The sequence below is a fragment of the Rhynchophorus ferrugineus genome, unplaced genomic scaffold (genome assembly GCF_030347505.1).
Source record: "Rhynchophorus ferrugineus isolate W39M unplaced genomic scaffold, kcgeb_rfMv2 rfM3, whole genome shotgun sequence".
In the NCBI taxonomy this organism is placed as follows: Eukaryota; Metazoa; Arthropoda; class Insecta; order Coleoptera; family Curculionidae; genus Rhynchophorus; species Rhynchophorus ferrugineus.
This window is the reverse complement of record NW_027472582.1, coordinates 53,168,129-53,191,515: the sequence shown is the minus strand read 5'-3', so window position 1 is coordinate 53,191,515 and position 23,387 is coordinate 53,168,129. Positions and strand designations below refer to the sequence as shown.

General features: G+C 29.5%; 1 protein-coding gene across 4 annotated transcripts in view; it reads right to left on the bottom strand.

Moving 5' to 3' along the window:
• The window catches only part of LOC143193589 (uncharacterized), a 397,105-nt gene that overhangs the window by 211,448 nt on the left and 162,270 nt on the right, over positions 1–23,387 (bottom strand). The window contains exon 1 of one of the 4 annotated variants that reach the window (XM_076399906.1): positions 2,944–3,570. The exons of the other annotated variants lie outside the window; for them this stretch is intronic. Coding sequence (XP_076256021.1) covers positions 2,944–3,306 — 363 coding nt within the window. The 5' untranslated portion in view covers positions 3,307–3,570. Of the gene's footprint in view, positions 1–2,943; positions 3,571–23,387 lie in introns of those variants that run through there. 4 annotated transcript variants of the gene reach the window in all.

Below are 23,387 nucleotides of genomic sequence, written 5' to 3'. Positions count from 1 at the left end.
TAAAGTATTGCTGAGAGAGTGTTATCGAGAATGGAGAAGAAGAAACTATTGAAATGAATGAAGAAGAAAGAATTGAATGAGCATTAATTGAAGAAATTATTGTATTAATTGAAGTATTATTGAAAGCATAGAATTCCTGTCTACATTAGCCAGTCTAGACTTTTCATTAATAGTAAGTACATGCGATTTGACTCATAATCCTTTTCCCATGACGTATTAATTAATATCTTTTATGTAAATGTATATATATGTATTCTTTATTATCAATTAAACAACTCGTGTTTGGGTATTAATTTACTCAAGGAAGAGAGAAAATAAATTGTATTTAAATTACAACCTTGTTTTCTCTCCCGCATCTCAACAAATTCTATATCGATTAATATAAATTATAATAATTGTATTATTAAATATGCTAATAAATGTTAAAATATTTCCAATGTATAGTATTTAGTTTAAATTTTGGTAACTAATAATGTTTTATTCAACAAACAAAAAAAAATACTATATAAATGCACTTGAAATACAAGAAGTTCTCACTATTTTCGGCAAATCAAACTTTAATACACGATAGCGTCGATTCCAATGTGATAGTAACTTAATGGTGAACACAAAATACTTGTACATGTCAATCGAAAAAAATTAAAATATTTCGAAAAATGTATTATGGGTATATATATATATATATATATATATATATATATATATATATATATATATATATATATATATATATATATATATATATATATATATATATATATATATATATATATATATATATATATATATACTGGCGAGTGACCAACTTTAGAAATCATCCCAGAAGACATCCCCAGTCTGGTTACTGGCGTGACTGGGATCATTTTCCTTGTCGGATTTTACACTCTTGCCTAAAACATTCACAAATATTAAACAATTACAAACATAAATTTACGACCATTCGAACCCGCGGCTATCGCAACAGTGGGAGGACCGTCCCATCGCCTTTACCACTGCGCCACCAAGCCGGCCGAAAAATGTATTGAAATTATTTAATAAAATTTAAAAACAGAGAAGAAAGTTATTTATTTCGTTATCACTGTGATGATATATGGTTTTGATGTCATAGAATTGTTACGAAAAAGCGACGAAAGGCTAACATCAACATTAAAATAAAATATTCATACTTTCGTGATTAGTTGAACATGAAAGTAATATTGTTTTGAGTTATAGTAACGTAACAAAACTCTTATGGCTAAACATTTGAAGATATTAATGAAATATGAGACCAACTACTACAGAAAAAAAAACTGAATGTACTAAGACATGCCAAGGTATTTCTTGTAAGATAACGTTCGGTCACATATCGCTAAATAGGTTAACGATTTGAAGTGCTACATTCGTTAAATAAACATTGTCCGCTTGTGACATAATTTTTTTAATTGTCCAAATGTCGAATAATTAAACCTAATAAAATATAGTTAATTAATCAAAAATTATCCTCTATATGTCTACTTGCCTGCAATTCTATGTTAATTTGATCAACAAGTTCGCAGAACACCATTTATTCGTCAAGGTAGAACTATAATTACATGACATTTTAATAATTCGTCTTTCATAAAAACACAGCTTTTATTTCAATTTATTCTCAATATAAGTCCTTGCAAGTCAACGTGTGACAAAATGGAAACATGTAAAACTTAACATCGTGTAGTGATTGAATTGTTTGCAAAGAAATTTGAAAGGCTGTAGATATATGAAACAATAAAAAAATTTAAGTGGATTGGCTCTTAAACTCAGAAGACTTCTAGACGATCCACATGAATAATATTCAAAAACGTTACGTTATATTGTATTATCGTTGACCAGACACAGTGTAATATAATAAATAAAGTAATACATTAAGATGCTTTGAATTAAAAAAAAATTGTGCACAGTGACTGTATATTTGCCTGAAGGTCAAAAAATAATGTGTCTAATGCTACGACTAGACAGTTTATTTTTAGTTCTACAAGAAGGTTTACAAGAAGGAAGATAATATTTTTTATTATTAGAGAGTGTTTATTGATATACAAAAGGAATTTTGTTTGTATATTACCTCCAAACTGGTTAAGCATAAATTCAGATTATTATCGTAACGCTTTGGAGTCTACTGAGTACAACAATTTGCGGAAAATATTCAGTTTATAGAAGAAAAAAGTATTTTCTCATTGTGTTGCACGTGCTCAAACAACTACCGCAAAAATATGTGAATTACTTCAATATCCACCCTATACGTCAGATTTAGCTCCATTTAGTTTTACTCATACTTTAAGAGATGCTTCAGATAATGATTTCAATGAATTTTTTCCAAACGAAGAAGCTGTAGTAGGAATAGCCAACCCGAAAAACCGGTACACCTATTTCATATTAAGTACTTGCATGTATTATGATCTGCGATATTTACTGGTGATAATGCGAAGCATCAATGTGACTATCAACTGATAAAGATCTAATTATGGAACGCTCAAATTGCATTTTCCAGATATGTGACCTTTGTTGTTCTATTTAAAGGTAGCTGCTAACGAATGTTGCTTCATCATACCCTGATTGTTGATTTTGTTTTTAGTAATTTGAAGTAATATCAATGACAAAGAGAGGGCTGGAGAAGCAAAGTAGGCCGAAGACAATTCATTGCAAGACTTATTGGACGAAAAGTTTCAAATAGTTTAACAGCTTATGGATCGACTATTTAGAGGTTTACACAAGATGCGAAATAACTAAATTTAGTGAAAATGGCTACTAAATTATTTTATAAAAACAAAACATAACATAACATACATTTTTTATATAAAATATTTTATAAAAATAATATTTTGCTTAATTTCAGCGAACTTATTGAACTTATTATATTTTATTAATTTACCTTTTAGTTTTCGTATATGTAGTTGCATATTAAATTCTGCAATAGTATGTTAGACCTACCTGTAATTTTCCAACAGGCGGAGAAACTACCAAGAAAATCCTCATGGTGGCCTTAAGGAAATCGTCGTGTTTCAGGCCTTCTTTCGCCTTAGGACTACTGCTACTGCTTTTACACTTACTAAAACTTAAACTATGTCTAATGTCTTTTTTGTCACTCTTTCGAACACCTTTGTCGGCCGTCTTTGGCGCGACTAGACTATCAGCGTGTTTCATGGAAACACTTTTATGTTTGTCCCTAAAACTTAGCGCCCTAAAGTAGTCAGTTCGTGACGAACACTCCGGTCCTATGGACTTTTGTTTCGCCAACGGTTGTTTGTCGGTTTTTCCTTTGTCCTTTTCTTCGATCTTCTCCTTTTTGGACATGTCGCCTTTCGTTAGGGAATTCTTTCGAGAGACCGACTCGCTCTTGGATTGACCGGACGCGGTATCGGTCGATGTCGAGGCGGAGGCATGTCTCTGGACCTTTCTCCTAATGGAACCAACCAATCTTCTCCATTCCTGTCCCTCCTGGTGCGGATTGGGTTCGCCCTCGATTTTCAGACTTTCGCGAGCTATTTTATCTGATTTTGTAGAGAAAATTTTTACGATATTGAACACGGTTTTTGATTTTGCACAGTCGTCGTTGGGTCAAATGTTTTTGATTTTTAACTTTATTACACTACTGATTATTACGAACATATACTACTATTTTACATATGTAAGCGTATGTGCTTTTCCTGAATTTGGAACTGAAATAAAAGACCTATTATTAGATATCAATATTTTCTTTACCCCTACACATTTCATATTTACTTTAAGTCAATAAAATTTAAGAAAATGTTTATTCCGGATATTTCAAATTGGAGCTTCAAAATAATAATTATGACAATCAGGAATATTTAATAATATACAATAATTTCACAATTTATGAATTATGTCACTGTGTAGTTAGGTATACTGTGTTAATTGCGTTTGTAATTTAAAAACTGTAACTTTTATAACAATGAAACCTCTAGTATTCAGTAACAATGAAAAGTGTTGTTTATAAAAATAAAGTTGTTAGTATTAAAACAATTTCGTTACTTATTTAATTCGAAATTAACTAACTTTTACGCATTGACGAAATTAACTATTTTATGACCAATAGTACAAATTTGCTATCATCCTTTTTATTCTTTTTGAAGCATAACTTAAATTATTTGTGAGCCACTAACAATGCCTTTTCTAAAACAACTATTATTACCTAACTGTTATTTTAACTTCTAATAAAGTATTTTTCCATTTATAATTCTTTAATTTTATTTATTTTAATTTTATACAATAGTATCTAATAAGATCAACATTGCAAATATAGTATGAAATATTCACTCTATGATATCTATTTACTATTTAACTTACTATTTAAGAAATTAATGTAGACTTCGTCAATAAAATTCGTTACATCCATTGTCGATTTACAGTGTTGTAAAAAACTTTCCAAATTACACAAAATATTCATCAGAAAATCACGATTTAAATAGCAACTTGCAGGTGTGTGTCTACAAATTTTACAATCTTGTTTATTACTATTATAAGTAGTACGTAATTTAGTAAGTGGTTAATTTCTGAAATATAACTTTTGTCAACCCTTTAATAAAAGTGAAACAATTGAAAACGCTTTTCCGACAAGATCATATGACTACTCGAAACTGAATTTATTACTAAGAAAAGGTTGTAGTTCCATAGCAGGAAAAATGTTGCAAGAAATCTCAAGAAATGAACTTATCAAGTTTAGTAACTTGATTAATGTAGAATTTCAACAAAATCATATCCCAGATAATTGAAAGGTGCCTGTAATTATTACGATCACAAAATAAGGAAACCGTCAAGCGAATTGAAATCTCTAAAACTATTTTATTGCCACTGCCAAGGTGTTTGAAAAAATACTATTGAAAACATTAAAACACCTTATTTTGTTGTAATTCAACCATTGACCAGTTGCACGGAGTCACAGATGACAATGATAAAGCCTACGAAGATAAACAAAATCTGTCTACATCCTTAGATTTAGCTCATACCTTTCAATAAGGTTTGGCATGCGGAAACAAATTGCAGAAAACTTTAGCAAAGCAGGAAACTAAACTTCTAAACTCTTAAATCTCAGCCAGAATGCGGTATAGTGAATCTGTGCTCTTTTATACATGCAAAATACCACAACTCTAAATGTCACCATAGCTACATTTGCAAATCATACTGCGATATTTGCTGCTTGTGACAACAAGGAAGAAGCAACCCTATATTACATACATTTTATATTTAAGACATTACATATGCGAGTAACAATAAAAATAATTCGACAAAGGCTTGGGAAATTAAAGTCGGTCAAAGCAAATCGGTGCATATGGAATTTAATATAATTAAACTGCATATGCAATAATAACAATAAAAAATACTGTGATCTCATATAGTGACAACTCCAAGTACCTTCGAATTAAACTTGGTGTAAAACCTTGTTGGATAGAGCACATTAAAAAAAAAAAGAAAAGAACTGGATTTAAAATGTAGAAAATGTATTGGTTAGCTGGAAGAAAATTTTAAATATTTGTGTGATAGATAATGAGTTACTGATGTATAAATATATATTCGATATAGACCTATAGAATGTGTTGTAGCGATGTTCTGTGAAAGTGAGATAAAAATACAAGTTTAAGGGAACAAATTCCTGAGAAGTTTTGTAGATACCGTTGAGACACATTTTTAATTATTAATAGTTGGGACAGTCGTGTAAAATTTAAGTTACGTTAATTGTAGAATTCTTTCGGCGGTTGTATAGTTAACGGGTTTAATTTATTAGACCTTTAACTAATGTTCCTAATATTTATGGCATGGGAAAATAATTATGGTCTGATACAAAACATAACGTCGCATTGTATTGAACGTCTCGTGAATATATATATATATATATATATATATGACGATGTTATGAAAATGCTGTTTAATAATAGTCAAGCAAGATATAAACAAACATGACATATCTAGAGTGTGGTGAAGTGTATTTAACAAAGGAAAAACATAATATGTGAGCATTGTTCATATAGAGAGTAAGGACCGATGGATTTTCGTAGATATATACCTAGTTTTTAAGTTATATTAATAACAAATTCTGGGTTAGTCGTCAGCGATTAGTAACAATGTATCAATTAAAAATATATAAACCCATAAAACTATTTCCATCAGAGATGAACTGAAGTTCTTCAAAGCACTGTTATCCATGCTGAAATGGTATTTGAAATTTTAGAGAACAAAAAAATTACTCCAAACCATTTATACCATGAGAATTAGGTTACAAACATTTACATTTTAGAAGATATTTACTTGGATACTATACTCGTAGATATTTATTAATGCATGTTCAGAAGGTGATGACAAATGTTTGTTTATTCAAGGCTGATCTGAAAAGTAGCCTCTTCTTCCTTTTCAAAGCCAAAACTTCGTTCTTTCTTAATATATAACTAATCTGGAGCTAATAAGATTTAATTATTGTTCGAACCAGAAGGGATGAGTAGGACAGCGATTGAAACGAAAATTAAGCTAAATTGAGCACGAGATTAATTTACTGACGGAAAGTTTATGTACGATCGCACAATGGACGTAATTCGGTGCGTGGCGTGGCCGAAGCAAATTATTTTTTATATGGCGTGAAGATTTAGTTATAAAGGGCAGTAGGGCGGATTAACTCGTCTGACTTGTTGCCTATCGGAGGCTCGATTCAATTTTCCGACAAGTTTGGAAGTTGGCTGATTTAATTTGGTATGCCTTTGACATATTAATTAATGCGTTATTGATAGCAGCACAGGGGGACGGCTGTTAATTATTTAAACAAGGCTCATTTCTTACGGCTCAATTATGTGATCAAGCTTCAGCAGAAAAACTCTAGGAATTCATTAATTTTAATGGAAGAAAGAGTAACAGAAATATCTTTAATTATGGTAAATATCTTCTGAAGTATAAACGGACCAAAAATATTTATACATTTGTAAATCTTATTTTCCAATGATGTTTTGTTTTTTGCCAAACATTCATAAATACTACCAATTTTTACTGTTTTAAAAACCATTTTTAGTAATACATTTAGAGCCACTACGTAATTTTAAATTCTTATGCTTAAGATATTGATGATCTTGATGATGTTATTATTTTGATTATTCAAATTCTGGAATACAAAAGGTAATTCCTACTCTAAATAGTCAGTTTGTATATAAAATGGCAAATATTATGATAATTAATTAATTGATATGTTAATATATCACTACAGTTAATTGAATTATTCTTTATGACATATTTTATACTCGTAGTTCAACGAGTCGCCATTTCTTTCCGTAAAATAAAAAATAGTCTTAAAGCAAATTAAAACCCCTTATTATTTTAAAATTTCCACATTTAATAACTGGCGTGAGATTATCAGGCTACGAAGACAGGCTGATGACAGATTTGCAATCCTTGGTATAATTCAGGGGATTTCGGGAAACAGTATCGTAGCTGAAGCTGTAAGGCCACAAAAGGTCAATTGAAGATTTTCAATGACCTCTAGTAAATACGATTAGTAAATATCCGAAGAATGCTTTCGAAAACATCTCTAGTTCGACGATAGTAGTTCAGTTTATCAGTCGTAGACTATCGGAATTTGGTGTCATTAAAACTTGGGAAACCATTTCATACAGAATATACGACGGAAATTTGTCTAAGAACGGTTATTTAGAAGATCATCAAAGGCAAATTGGAGGGCAAAGATACAGGACAAATAGTATTATTATAAATATGAGATATCCAGATGGTACAGAGACCACATATCTTTGATCATGTTAGGTAATACGGCCCTGAATATTCGACCATCAGTTTTAAAAGTTACCTGAATTACTCCGACGGTGAACGAGCGAGAGGGGTGGTCTGTTTTCTAATAGATAATAACCCTCGGTCGTTTTGTATCGCCGTTCAACAGTCGTCTCTTCTTTCCGTAAAATAAAAAAGTTTTTTAAGTAAAATAGAAGTTTTATAGTTTAATACAATTTTACAAAATATAACTGGCGCAGTCAGTAAGATAACGGATAGATAAGGATATTGACGGGAATCAAATTAATTATCAAGGAAAAAGCTCCAGTGACGTTGGTTCTGCAGTTACTCGAAGTGTTTATTGGTGTAATTAAGTGGAGTTTGGGCAAAAGTACTATAGCTGAACATGTAAGGTCATAAAAGGAAGATTGAAGGTGCTCACCGACCCCTATCTATCAACTATTTCAAGTCAGAAAGATTCTAGCTTTGAAAAACATCACTAGTCCGTGTATTCCCAGTACATGCATCACAATTCAAGGTTTAAAGCCACCAATCGCAGATTGAAGTTGCTGTGAATTAACATAGTTTACTGGAATTTGGACAGAAGTTTACAGTTCAGGGTGTTTGACCCGGGCAAAATACTATTTCTTAAACGTAGACTATTAGAATCGCAGTCACCAAAATTTGGAAAACCATTCCATAGAGGGACACCATGAAAATTTGGCAATTTCGAGTGCCATTTCGAAGAACTTCAAAGGCAAACTGGTGGACGAAGGTATAATCTATGCTCAAAAACTATTTTTTTAACAACTATAAGCTGCCCATAATGTAAGTACAATAAATAAGGCGGATTAGGCAAATATCTCAATAATTAAGAAATCGCTGGAAATTGTATACATCAGTGGGATTAAGATAGATATTTTACCTTTGCTAAAAATATATTGATTACTTAAAAAATGTAAATAAAGCAATCCTACTGGATAATATCTAACAGGAGTTTTTATTAAATAAAAAAGGTAGTCTGGTGCGGAACTATTAACTAACAAGTGTACATAGTTTATAAATCAACAATACATTTTGTTACCCCATAATAACATGTTTATAAAAATTCGTTCCATATAAATCAATGAAGGCCTCTATACTTGGGGCCATAATACTATTTTCCTTATAATTTTTTTATATTTCCTTATTTATCACAGCTTGTATTACATTTTTACACCTTCAATTATATTATTTTCATCCTTTTTTTTGTCTAAGTCTTTGTAAAATATAAATTTTTTGTTGTCATAACCAAACCCATAAAGAATACCTATCCTCAATTTTCACGATATAAATAAATCTAATACCGAAAAATTCCATATTGTGGTTGAAATTAGTTTCAAATATATTACCAATCAATGCTTTACTGTAAGAATATTACAAAGTAATTTTGAGAGATTTACCCGACGAATGGTGCTTTTAAATTGGTAGGGTAATCGCTAACAAGTTCCCTTTAGAAAACACATTTTTATATTTTAACAGGTCCAGCCGAATTGAATCAATTTGAAATAAATTGTATATGATGAATTGATGATTTGAAAGCTATGTTTGTATATGGTATGTATTGAGCTGATACGTATTATATTATATCGGATCAATATATGACACCTCTGTAGCTTTATTTATATAAAAACCCTGTAACAAACTGTACTTTTCAGGTGTTACTTTGATGTAATATTAATAATATCTCTTTGAAGACATCGCGCTCTGAGCTAATTAAATTGGTTCTTAGGTGAAATTAAAAAGAATATTTTTTGTGTCAATCTTCCACGTGTCCTTTTTGTACTTTAGTGTAACCTGCCTGTAACCTGATCCATCTAACTAACTTTCCTAGTTAACTATGAAACTATGTCTTGAATCTATTTTTATTATATTCAATGCAAATAAGAAGTTAATAAAAGTAGTACAAACTCATTTCTTTTGTCTCATGACGGATTAGGCTCTCAAAATGAGCATGAGGGCATATAACTTGACAAAAATATAAATATGGGGTTATATCCATTTGGGTTTAGGATCCAAAATGCTCGTGAAAAAGAAATTGCTATCCAGATATCCGCTTAGACATTACAAAACTCTTTCTAAAATCGATGAATTAATTCAACATCCATCATATCCGCCAGATTAAGCTTTAACATAGATAGTAATCGTGTCCATAAATTAGAGGATTATTAGAATAATTTTATTGAATAATAACATACTTGGATCCTAGTATATGGAAATTATTCTGATTTAATTTACTTGGATTCTATGTTGTTTTAAAAATATTTCTTGTTTTAGTGACCGAAATATATCAGCACTTAACACCAAATCGCATAAATTAAAACAGCACTATTACGAATGCATTAGTTGGTTTTGTCGCCGACATCTAATTCCCGGAATGATATTGACCCAAGCCTGGAAACGTTTCTGCACGAATCCCATCGGTTCCAGTTCTGATGTTTTTCCCTGAAATATTGGGACGTGACACTTAATTTTTCGCCTATTGCCTGAACAGAAGCGCCTACAAGAATTGTTAAGCAAAAAAAATAAATGTATCCTGTCGGAGTTCATTTAATTTGGTTATATTTATTTTCACAGAAGTGATACCATAATTTATTGCAATCGTTAATAGCATAACATAACCGTAACACTATGCATAATTTTCAGTAAATGATAAGTAAAATATTTTAATAATGGAAAATATTAATTGCATTTTGTCAGTTTTTACCATTAATTTTGTTAAAACAGGGATTAAAAATTAAGTTGATTCTACAAGTTTAACTAAGCCTTATTTACAAGAGCAGATAGAGTAATCAAATTTATTTTTCTTTTTAAGCACTCATTAGATAAGCCAGTTATTATACATATTATTTATATTAATATATTTTAAATTACTTAGGATGATTGCTAGTTAATTATGATTATATACTAGAGGGGTGACATTCAATGTTATTATATCGAATTCAATTAAGTATAATTCATATCGAGTTGCCACACTAGCGAAATTATTAATAGTTGATACCCTTCGAAATATGAATTTAGAAACGTACTATATGACAATATCAGGATGCTGGAGTTCTGTGGCTTAATAAATACCCCAACATAATTTTAACTTAAAATCCGTGATATATACTTTTATAATATAGTTTTGAATTTCTCATGTTTATAACATATTAAGTATTTACAATTGGAATTTATTGTAGTTTTATTATATTTATACCAAGCATATAATACGCTAAATAATTCAGTTTTAGAAATATCATTAAAAATGTCTATAATACTAATTTAACGAAGTCATATATGTGGAGTGAGTTTAGTTTACTCAATTATTGCGCTTTGAAAATAGAAACTTTAAGACATCATTTTTGCAATATTTTGTAATAAATGCTTAAGTGAGCGCCAAGGCCCGTATTGGTTTGCTAGATTTGGTTCCAGAGATATCTCCCTGAAAGATGAACATCGCTTTAACCAGCCAGTCATTGAAGAAACAATTTTAAAATTTGGATATCAAAAAAACATTGAGGTACTGAACGACTATAAAACAGCTTTATTTACATTAGATTGGATACAAAAAAATGCGAGATATATGGCTTCCACAACAATTAAGCTTGAAAATAAAAATAGCGGACCAGGTTAGAGTCTGATGGGATTGGAAAGTAATCATACATCATGCTCGAATCGATTCAAGCAGGCTTCGTTCAACTATACGATTTGATCCGATGTCTGTACAACCATTTTAATTCTGTAGAGTCAATTTCTGTAATTTCAGAAGTTATATAGTTGCAGAATTACAGTTAAACCAGAAAAATAGCAAAATGTAATCGATCACAACGGAATATATGAGACATTGATTATATAAGACGATTTGTGAGGGGGGTCGACCAATCGGTGTCTTGGTAGTTCCTACGTAAAATCACAAAATTGCTTCGAAATGCTAAAATTATACTTAAAAATGCATTGAATGTGGAAGATGAAGCCCTATTAAAGACTCTTCTTTTCGACTTTTACTGTTCATTAATACAAGAAGCGCTAATGGTAAGAATTTGTTTAGAAAGCTTTAAATATTTTGTATCAAAGTTTTCTGCCACACGGGGCTGATTGATTCAACAGAATCACGTCACAATTATGAGTAACAAAATATAAGCGACACCTATTATCAGAGAGTTCCAGGGACAAATCCACTTTCCGAATGGGTTATGACTACTTAGGTTGATTAAAATCTTATATAAAGATGAATGATAAAGAAAAACTTTAATACTAAAAGTTGATTAATACTGAAATATAAAAATTACTAATTTCTTCAAATAAACGATTCCAAAAATTGTTTCGTTACAAAATTACAATTAAAAAAACCAAACGTGCATTTTATTTTATTTAAATTCTTACGTAATACTAACTGGAGGAAGGGGATCGGCCTATTCGAATTTTTTCTTACATGCCCCCTATGTATCAGTCAAAACTGGGAAAAATCGTCTTAAGTAATGTATGAATGGCACCTATATCATTGATTAGTGTTTAAATTAGTCAATTAGTTAATTACATTATATTGTCTTCTTTTCATTCATTTAATCGATGGTAATTATATGAAGCCTACCGAGTTTGCTCTGTTTATACTATTTGAATAGAGTAAATAAACAAGAGTAATATGGATATGATGAGAGAGCTATTCCAGGTTTTACAAATAATTATGGACATTGGTCCACCACTAAATATAAAAATCAATCATGTTGAACATTTTTAGTTATAATATAATATTAGATGAAAATTCAAAAATAATAAGAGAAATGTCCTCATTACATGATTTTATAAGGAAAATGTAATTACCAGCTCAATAATTCAATATAAACAAATATCTATGTTTATTAATATCATTTATGTCAATCCTCAAAATGCTTAGGCTGCTAGTTATACCATTTTCCTTTTATTGTTTGTCGGAATCCCTTTTAATAGGAACATTTCGTGAATTTGAACTTATAAATATATATATTTTAAACCACACAGTTTAAGTATGTCGCCGATGAGGGTTCTAATCATTATATAACAAAATTAGAGGGTTCAAAATATACTTTAACTTAAATGAAATATGACAAACGATCAGCTTAACTAAACAAACAGAACAACAAATCAACATAAACTTTAACGTGCCTAGCATTTAGTCTAGAGTCGTTAAGATTTACTTCAAGCAGTCTAACATCACCCAAAATATTCACATCAACTGTTGTAATTTAACATCTTTTTTTAGTATAATGTTCAAAATATCAACATCTGTTATTGCATCCATTTCGTCTATTATTATCGAAGTCTGCTAATTAAAAGAAAGCACAGTTGCCAAATTTCGTCCTTAGTCGTTTTTTTTTGTTAACTAACACTATTTAGTTTTCGAAAGTCAATTAAATCAAGTGGCCATTGAAAAAGTCGTAGTGAAACTCCTACAAATTATTAAAAAAAAAAATAAAAAAGTACTCATAATAAAATTTTAACTATACTGTCCTTGGATTTGATTAAATATTTATATGCTTGAATTCTTGAAACAAAAGTTTTGTGAGAATTAAAATTACTACATTTGACGTGAAACGATGAGAAAAGAAACAATTTGTGACATATGAATGGATATTTATTGAAACAAAAAAAACGTATCTTATTTTAAGTTTATTTTCTGTAACTGTTCTATATTTATTGAATTTGTTCTTAATACTTGAATACTACCAAAGAGAAATCTGTGTAATAAAGCGATGAAAAAAATGTTAAAGATTTATGATCGCAAGAATCGATGGATCCCAAGAGTTACTTTGAAAGATTACGTACAAAATCTGTAAAAAATGTAGCTTCAGGGAATATGGGAAGAATAATACTTTGGTCGCTAGAATTAAAATAGAATCGGTTAAACTATTGTTTAAATTGCATAAGAATTATTATTCCAATGGTTAAACGAAACCGTGGTACAACGAACCAATGGTAAAAAAAACCTTCAATCTCAACTGAACGAGTCAAATGTATGATGTGGTGATTATCGTATAAACGAGAAATTATGAGAACGAGAATCATGAAAGAGTAGCAAGAAAAATAGGGACAGAAGCGTAAATCGCTAAAATTGCAGGAAAAAGAGTATTGTGACACTTCTAAAGTTCAAGTTTTAATTACACCTTATACCTTGTACCTTAGTTCAGTTAATTTCAAATAATTTTAAATACCTAACTATATAAGGAATATGAAATTAGTTGATACTATTAGGTAATTATGAATGAGGTGAAAACCCTTTTTTTATAAATTTATAGAACGAACTTGGAATGTTAACATTAAAAAATCCTTTATCAATTGTATTAATGAGTAACACCTTATGGTTCTGCCAAACAGTGTAAGTAATATTGATGATAAAAGTTGCCTAAAGCTTAATAAAACAACGTCAAATAAAATGCCGGGTCTAGTCTTTCGCATTTGATTTACGACCACTTTGTCTAAAATGATTATAAATATGAACGATGAAGATGAGGATTTCTTTCCGAGAGCATCCATTTTCTGGCACGACAATTTCCTGGCCAAAAATTACGAAAATATGATTGGAGCATTAGTTTTAAGTGGATGTTATTTTATGATCTATAGTGACTGTTTTTTATACTTAAAATGAAAAAAATCGAATAGCCTGTTTTTCGTTGTCACCATGAGTTATTTACCTAAACCGTTCAAATATTATTAAATAATTTTGTGTTGATTAGTATGAAGCATAATTAAGGATAATGGCTTCCTATAATTTACAAATTTGGTGGTGTTGATCAAATTGTCTCGGATGGTCTCGTCAATATATCTTTTTAATTATGCAGTCTGCAGTTTTCGTTCATTTATGTTAATATAAGACTCTCATTCAAAAAGTATTTCTTGTCCTAGCGTTCTTTCAATGTTTTTCAGATTCTACTAATAAGTTACTTAACTTTGATGTTAAAGGGTATCATTGTAAATAATAATTGTAACTAAGGGTGGTAACTAGTCTTTCACTATCTTTGAAGTATCCAAACAAACATCTACTGGATTCAGAAATAATATTTTGTATTTTGGGTGTGTTTTGTAAGTGTTAATAATTGCAACATGACTGGTTATAATTCCATATCGTAAGTTCATAAATATTTGTGATGGTTACAACCGTGAATATCATCTTACGAATTATATATTATATATTTCAACATCCATCATATCCGCCAGATTAAGCTACCTTTAACATAGCTAGTAATCATGTCCATAAATTAGAGAATTATTAGAATAATTTTATTGAATAATAACATATTTGGATTCAAAATATTTCTTGTTTTATTGACCTAAAAATATCAGCATTTAACACTAAATCACATAAATTAAAACAGTACTATTATACGAATGCATTAATTGGTTTTGTCGCCGACATCTAACTCCCGGAATGATATTGACCCAAGCCTGGAAACGTTTCTGGCACGAATCCCATCGGTTCCAGTTTTGATGTTTTCCCCGGAATATTGGGACGTGACACTTAATTTTTCGCCTATTGCCTGAACAGAAGCGCCCATAAGAATTGTTAAGCAAAACTTTATAAAAGTATCCTGTCAGCGTCCATTTAATTTGGTTATATTTATTTTCGCAGAAGTGATATCATAATTTATTGCAATCGTTAATAGCATATCATAACCGTAACATAATGCATAATTTTCCGTAAATGATAATGTAAAATATTTTAATAATGGAAAATATTAATTGCATTTTGTCAGTTTCTACCATTAATTTTGTTAAAACTGGGATTAAAAATTAAGTTGATTCTACAAGTTTAACTAAGCCTTATTTATAAGAGCAGATAGAGTAATAAAATCTATTTTTCTTTTTAAGCACTCATTAGATAAGCCAGTTATTATACATATTATTTATATTAATATATTTTAAATTACTTAAGATGATTGCTGGTTAATTATGATTATATACTAGAGGGGTGACATTCAATGTTATTATATCGAATTCAATTAAGTATAATTCATATCGAGTTACCACACTAGCGAAATTATTTATAGTTGATATACCCTTCGAAATGTGAATTTAGAAACATTCTATATGACAACATGTGAATGCTGCAGTTCTGTGGCCTAATAAATACCCCAATATAATTTTAACTTCAAATCCGTGATATATACTTTTATAATATAATTTTGGATTTCTCATATTTATAACATATTAAGTATTCATAATTGGAATTTATTAAAACTATAATTATATTTATACTAAGCATATAATACGTTAAATGATTCAGATTTTAGAAATACCATTAAAAATGTTTATAATACTAATTTAATGAAGTCATGGTGAAGCATATATATGTGGAGTGTCTTTAAGGGTATCATTTTAACTAATGGTTGATTGGTCAATATTTAACGAGTATTGTATTTTTGCATGAATTTTCATCCATTTACTTTTTATATTTATTGGTTCTTTCAAATCAAAATCGAATCTTTCACTATCTTTGAAGCATCCAAACAAACATCTACTACTGGTTTCAGAAATAATATTTTGTATTTTGCAGCAATTTTTTTAGCAAAACCAGAAATACCATTATTAATATTTCATTAGTTTATTTTATTAAGTGTTAATAATTGCAACATAACTGGTTATAATTCCATATCGTAAGTTCATAAATATTTTTGATGGCTACAACCGTGAATATCATTTTACGAATTATATATTATATATAATAAGCTGCCAATATTATGAGTATACACGGTAAAGATCAATTAATATTTTTATTAGAAACTTAATATGGTTCATTTGGATGCTATGTTGATTTCATTAAAATAATTTAATCCATTTGTTCCCCATAAATCACCAAAATATGTTATAAACCTCTCTGTTTTGACGTTAGTATGTATACAAATGACATTTCGGAATTAATTAATACCATTAAATATTTCAGTAATTTGGCAAATCGAAGTGAATTATGCATGATTAAATTCGATAAAATGAAATTGAATGTTACTGTTTATTAAACATTATAATATCAGCATTGCATAGGAGTTGCATTATTTATATTTATTATGTTACGAAAAACGATGTTAAATGTCATTTGTTAATAGTGAAAAGTTTTATATTTTGGACCAAAAATTTCGTGAAAATATTCTATCGTTTAAAAGATTTGTGTTGTTTACACTCTAAAAAATCTTGTTTCAGCTAAAAATTGATTATTCATGAATTTTGTAGATGATAACTTAGAGGATAAACTTACTTCTATTTGGTTTCGTGATGATGTGTTCGCTCCTCTATTTCTGTGAAAATATTTTAACGAGTTTACTCTTAACTTATATTTGTTCCAGATTTGTAGAGGTAGTTCGAACGTTGTTTTAAGTCAAAATCAAAATGGTCATATTAATAAATATTAGTGGACACGAATTAGCGCAACAACTGATATATGAAAAATAAATTATGCAATATTTATTGCATATCTTTCACCATTGGGCTAAAAAATATTTTGTTCTAAATATCTTACAAAATCGTTCGTGTATACTGGATTGCTTACTCTGAGGTACACAGTGGCGGTATACAGAGCTGATGTCTTAAAAACCAATTACATCTTATGACAAATCATATGTTTCTGTGCGAATCGCAAAAGATATACAACAATTCAAAGTGAACAAAATCCAACAAGATTTTGTTTGCTCTGTTTTGTTTGCTTTAAATTATTGAAACAGACACTGCTAGTCGATTCACTAAGTATGTGAAAAGTTAAGAAAATGACAATTAATAGTACAGTAATAGCATCCCTAACATAATCCTGATTCGGCACCCAAGTGTTTCGCTTTGCTCTCAAATGTCAAAAATTAATGAATAATTTATTTTCTTTAATAAATGTGTTTCCAAGATATTTCGAACCTTCCGACTACTACCTATTAAGATCGATGCAGCATGTTTTGGCTGACACACCGTTTCAAAACACTGAAGAAGTGCGCTATGCGAATACTTTTAGAAAATAATGGAAAATATTTCAAATAATATATATTATACCTTTTGAAAGTGAAAGAATGATTATAATACATACAAACATTTAACTAATGTAGTGTCCGTTGTATTTCAACTTAATTTACTGTAATTTCCGCAGCTAACTAAAAGCAACCTGTATAAAGTGGATATCCAATATTTATTTCCTATTCCAATAATCGTACAATCCCATATTATATGATATAACTATACAATACAAATTGCTACGGGCTTTAAAATGTATAGTATCTATAAACCACTGTAATTCCGTAATGCTCTCTAAGAAAGTTTTCAATTTTATTATCAAGACTAGCTAGTTCCGAAGCACTCTGGAAAATAGTGTTGAATCTTTTATTGCCATTACAGCCAGTTTATACTCATGAAATATTAATAGGAATAAAACAGTCACATTGTGTGAGTAGTATCTTTTAATTTTGTTACGTTGATGGTATAAAGAATATTAAGAGGAAACATATATTGAAACATTATTTATATTAATGTGGAAATCTATATCGACGTTAATGAAATTATATGGATCGTTTATTAAGTGCTTAGAAAAGTATAGAAAAGTAAATTCTGATCGAATAATTTCGAGATTCTTTTGTTACACGTTTTAATTCGACGAAAATACAATAAATATCAGGTTTACAGCAAGCTAATACAGACAGGTAACTTCAAGCTAGGTCATCCATCACCAGTTCAAAAAATGATATATTCATTACAGTCGGACGATATTCGTTGAATGAAGAATGAACTCTGAAACGTGTTTTTCACAAAACAGATAGTACTTAAGGGTTATGAATAAAAATATACCCCTAGTATAAAAAAGGAAACAGAAAAAAATATACTGGTTTTTGGATGGAGATGTAGCCAAAAAGTCCTGAAACCAGTGTGAAAGTATGGTATTTAACTTATGTTTAAAGTCAAAGAAACATAAAAATTATACCAAAATTCCAAAACAAGGTACTGCAAAATTTAGTTAGTGCTCCGTATAATAACAATATGTATAAGAATCTGAAGGTAGAGACTGCTAATAACTTTATCAAGACCTATACCAAAGACATGAACACAGGCTCCGTCAGCACGTTAATATTGAGGTTCTCCAGCTCCTATATAATGATGGCTTAGTCAGAAGATTAAAGAGAGTAAAACCATTTGATCTAATTCGTACGTTTATTATAGTTGAAGCTAGCCAGAAATGTCATTCAAATGAGTAATTGCTATTATTTGTTATCAGAAATGTCCAATATCAATGTCAATTATCAATGCTATTATTTATCAGTAATGAAATACCTATTTTTGTTATATTTCATATAGGTTTTTAAATTTACCATTGTCAATGAAAATGAGTATCTCAGGAACGTTTTTATTTTAGAATAATCGGGACCTCGACTATCTGGATACCAAGATCTCGCAGGCTTACAACTAATAGTATTTATTTTAAATATTCAGATTTTTAGCATCGAACAATAAAACTGTTATTTTGATCTATTTCCTTGTTTAAGATGCTAAATTGTTTTATATTATTTTATTTAAATAGAATACTTCTTTTACGACCGGTTTGTGAATCACGTGAATCGTTATACCAATGTGATACTGACTATAGCCAGTTAGTAAAGAAAATATGGATTTTCTAGATTCCATTTAATAACTGATGAATAAAGATGGAGAGATAATAATACTATAATTCATAAAAATAAAAGACTGGCATCGAATTTCAATAGCTTGAAGTTTTGTATTTATAGAAAATACTAATAATGGAAATCCTTCCAAACATTAGCATTATCAATTAATTCCTTTATTTCATCGTTAATAAATCGAAATCGTCTCAAGATAAAGTTAGCGGAATAAATATCTGGTGAAAACAATTGTGTGTCGTTAATTTATTTAGGAATATGTATTCCTCGACAGAAAATAGTTGCCGTGCTTTTTGGAATAGTTTTTAAAATACTACCAAATAGCGACACATTTCTAAAATAATAGAATTAAACGTTGGTGTTTCTGTAAATAATAAATGCAGTAAAGCGTGTGTGCCAAATAACAATTTTAAAAAAAAGGGAAGTGAGTCTTTTGAGACATACAAAGTAGCTCCATCTCATTGGAAAAATCTTTTATAATGACTCTGGATTTGCATCACACCTTATACTGTAACAATAGCGCTTTATTTCTTGGAAACGATTTTATTTCTGAGGCACTTTTTCATAAAAATCATAAAACCATTATAGGGATTTTATACAAATTTGGATTTTAATATTTGTTTCATTAGAAATTTAATGTTTATTTTAGAGATACTATTGGTTTTATATACATATATCATTGCATTTGCAAGTTTAATTAAATATGATATTTTTTAGTTATGAAAATTATTTAAATACTAAGAAAACCGAAACGTTATTCCACGCAAACGTGGAATTATTTATTCTTTCATTCTTTATAATCCTGAACATAAACTAATAATGGTTAATTAAAATTAAAATCGAGTTATAAAACGATAATGTATATGTTCAAGCATTAAAAAAAAATTTAGTCTTACCCTCCAGTATAATTTATCTCATAAAACCCAAGGCTGTATATTTTCCTAGGTTTTTTTTTTGATAAAAACACTAAAACTAAATTTAATATCAAAGTATTAAAATATTTTATTCCACTTCAAAATATCGATTTTCTAGATTCCATTTAATAACTGATGAATAAAGATGGAAAGGTAATAATATTATAATTCATAAAAATGAGAGACTGCCATCAATCTAAATCAGTTCTAAAGCTTATTGTGTTGTCTGATCTTAAAAAAGAAAGCAGAATATCAAAAACCGATAAAATTCCTTCGTGTGACTTACTTCGAACATCAACCGAGATATACAAAGGTCATAAAAGTTTATGGGGGATTTCAATCCCTCTCAAGTATGCGTTGCTTATACTCGTCACGAATAGTGTATGAGGATAAAATAAATATTTTAACATTTTCATATCAATTAATTTTATTTAAGCAAAACTTTCAACTATAATAGTGTTATGCTTCGTCAGAGAGCTTCGTTTATGAGAAGATTAGCCACGAAAAGACACATTTTCTAATTAATAAGATATGGAATACCAAATGGCTCGGTAAATATTTAACTTGAAAACTACCAAGACGAGATATTTCGAAAAAGTAGCAAGAAGAACAAAACCAAACTCTGTGCCGGACGAATTAATTATCAAGATTATTCCGATTAGTCGTTCGTCGATAGGCAACGTGAAGCATTAATTTCTCAGATAGATAGATATTTATCGTTCTTTGCTTTGAACTTCGGAATCAATGGCCAAGCGAACGAATATAAAACATTGATATTGTGCGCGAAAAAAAACCTAATAAATCTTTTATAAATCCTTCTGGAGGGTCTGACGGATATCGAGAAGTTTCCCCCTCTAAAAGGAAGTAAATATCAGTAAGTTAGGGAAAAACAGCTGGTGCGTGTATAAAGAGGCGCCCGATGCTGCGAATTTGTGGCGGTGCTTAGGATGAAATTATGTCCATGTGACGAATTAGACTGGTAGTTGTGCCACTACGGATTAATTGAATCACCCAACTAGTCCATAATTCATCTAGTAATGCTTAACGTAAAGATTCTAATTAAATTGTTTGTTAGTCGTAATTCGGTGTGGGCGACAACGACTTGACGAGTCGACGGTATAATTGAACTTTACATCAAATTTGGGGGGTGTAAATAGAATTATTTCTAGCACAGAGTTCAGTTTTAGTAGGACGTACTTTCTATAATGTGCTGTAGACTTTTTAAATACATCAAACTGTCATTCGATTGTTTGCAAATAGTTTTTCAACCGCAAATCTTCGGCTGTAATTCGTCAACGATTATCGTTCTATGTTGTTTAATTAACTAGCGGAAAACGTGGCTGCAGGCTTAGAGCATAAATTAAACAGTGGTTCGTTTGTTTGTACTGGAATATTTTTTTCAATTACCAATTACCAAGGTTTAGCTGGAGTTTACAAATTACTATGTCCGTCCTACTGTTCTGCCTAATTACTATATCTCGCCTGTTGTTTGTTGGTACCACAGACAATTGAGGATTAAGTATTGTTACAAAGTTTCATCTGAAATTCAAAAATTATTGCCGTTCTATGTTGTTTAATTAACCCATCGTTGGTTAGTTGACATCATGAACACTTGCCAATGAAACATTTTTAACTATATCTACAATAGTATTTGAAATCAAAAGGAAATAAATTATTTTTAAATTTAATGAATATACAATAATAGTTGAATAATAATGTAAGAAATAGAAAATGGCTTTAAAATATTTTCCTTTATAAACGCTATAATTTCACATAAGATGCATTTGTCTTGGTCTTCTATCAGCTGATCTAAATAGAACTCAAATATTACTTATAAATGTAGCTGAAAGTATAAAAACCAATTTCAGTCTGGTATCTGTAGACCTATTGCGAAATAATTTAAAAATAGGAAAATAAACGTCCTTTTCTATATACGCGTTATTGTTTAACACAGTTGTGGTTAGAAGTAATTTTTAGGTTAATTTGTGTAAATATAAGGTGTACTTAATAGAAAGTGGTTAGAATAAATTGATAACATAGAATACAAAGCTCTGTGATTTATTATTAATTTCGGTTTATATAACTCCTCAGAGCAGATCAATAAAATATCTTTGACGTATGAAATACTTTAACGTGGTAAATAATTCTACCAAATATAATAGTGTTGCTATTGATTTATTCAATTATTTTATAGCATCAATGCGAGTTGTTTTCTAAATCCCACTATATCAATAAATACAATAGAGGAATTAATAATACCAAAGTGGCTACGCAGTTTCAAATGCCTCTAATTACGTAAATTATGAAAAACATGGAACCACAAATGATTATAATAAATTTGTTTGTGATGAAATTTGTATTTATTATTACGATTATTACGAGTTAAATTTTCTCAAAAAAAAATCATTTATGTTATGACAGAAAAATGATTTTATATTTTTGTATATTTGATTTTTTTTAAAAATGATTTTATATTTTTATATTACCTAAAATCAAACGAGAGGCATAGAACAATCACGGATTTAATTTATTTCCCCACGCATATTTTAATTCATGGTTTACTCAAGAAAAAAGCTACAAAATTACAATTAATTAAACCTACCTTTTTTGTAAATACTTAGAACTAAGTTATTTGACGTCAAGTCGTCCTAGACAGCAGTTGTTTAATTACGTCAGTTCAGGAAAAATATATATCTAGTTATAATATTTTAACTATGTTCCTCAGTTCTTCTTCATAGATAACGCTTTTGATTAAACGTTTCTTTTAAAAGCCTAATAGCTATTGAGTGAAAAACTTAAAACATATAATAAATGTGATTACGGAAAATATTTATAATCTGTAAATGCAGTGGATTTTGATGACCAACTAAAACAACTGATGTTATTAACTGTCATTTATAGCGTCTATTAAAAATGTTTTCTCTTCTTAAACTAACACTACAACATTCTTTATTAAGTTCCAAAGATTTATGGTTAGAAACAGATTAGATTGCAGATATTGTGCAAAATATTGAACATATCGAATTATATTGTAGGATTGAGCTCGAAATGCATAATGTTATGAAGCAATAATAATTTAATGATACATTTTTGTTAGCCCTTTTGTTTTTAC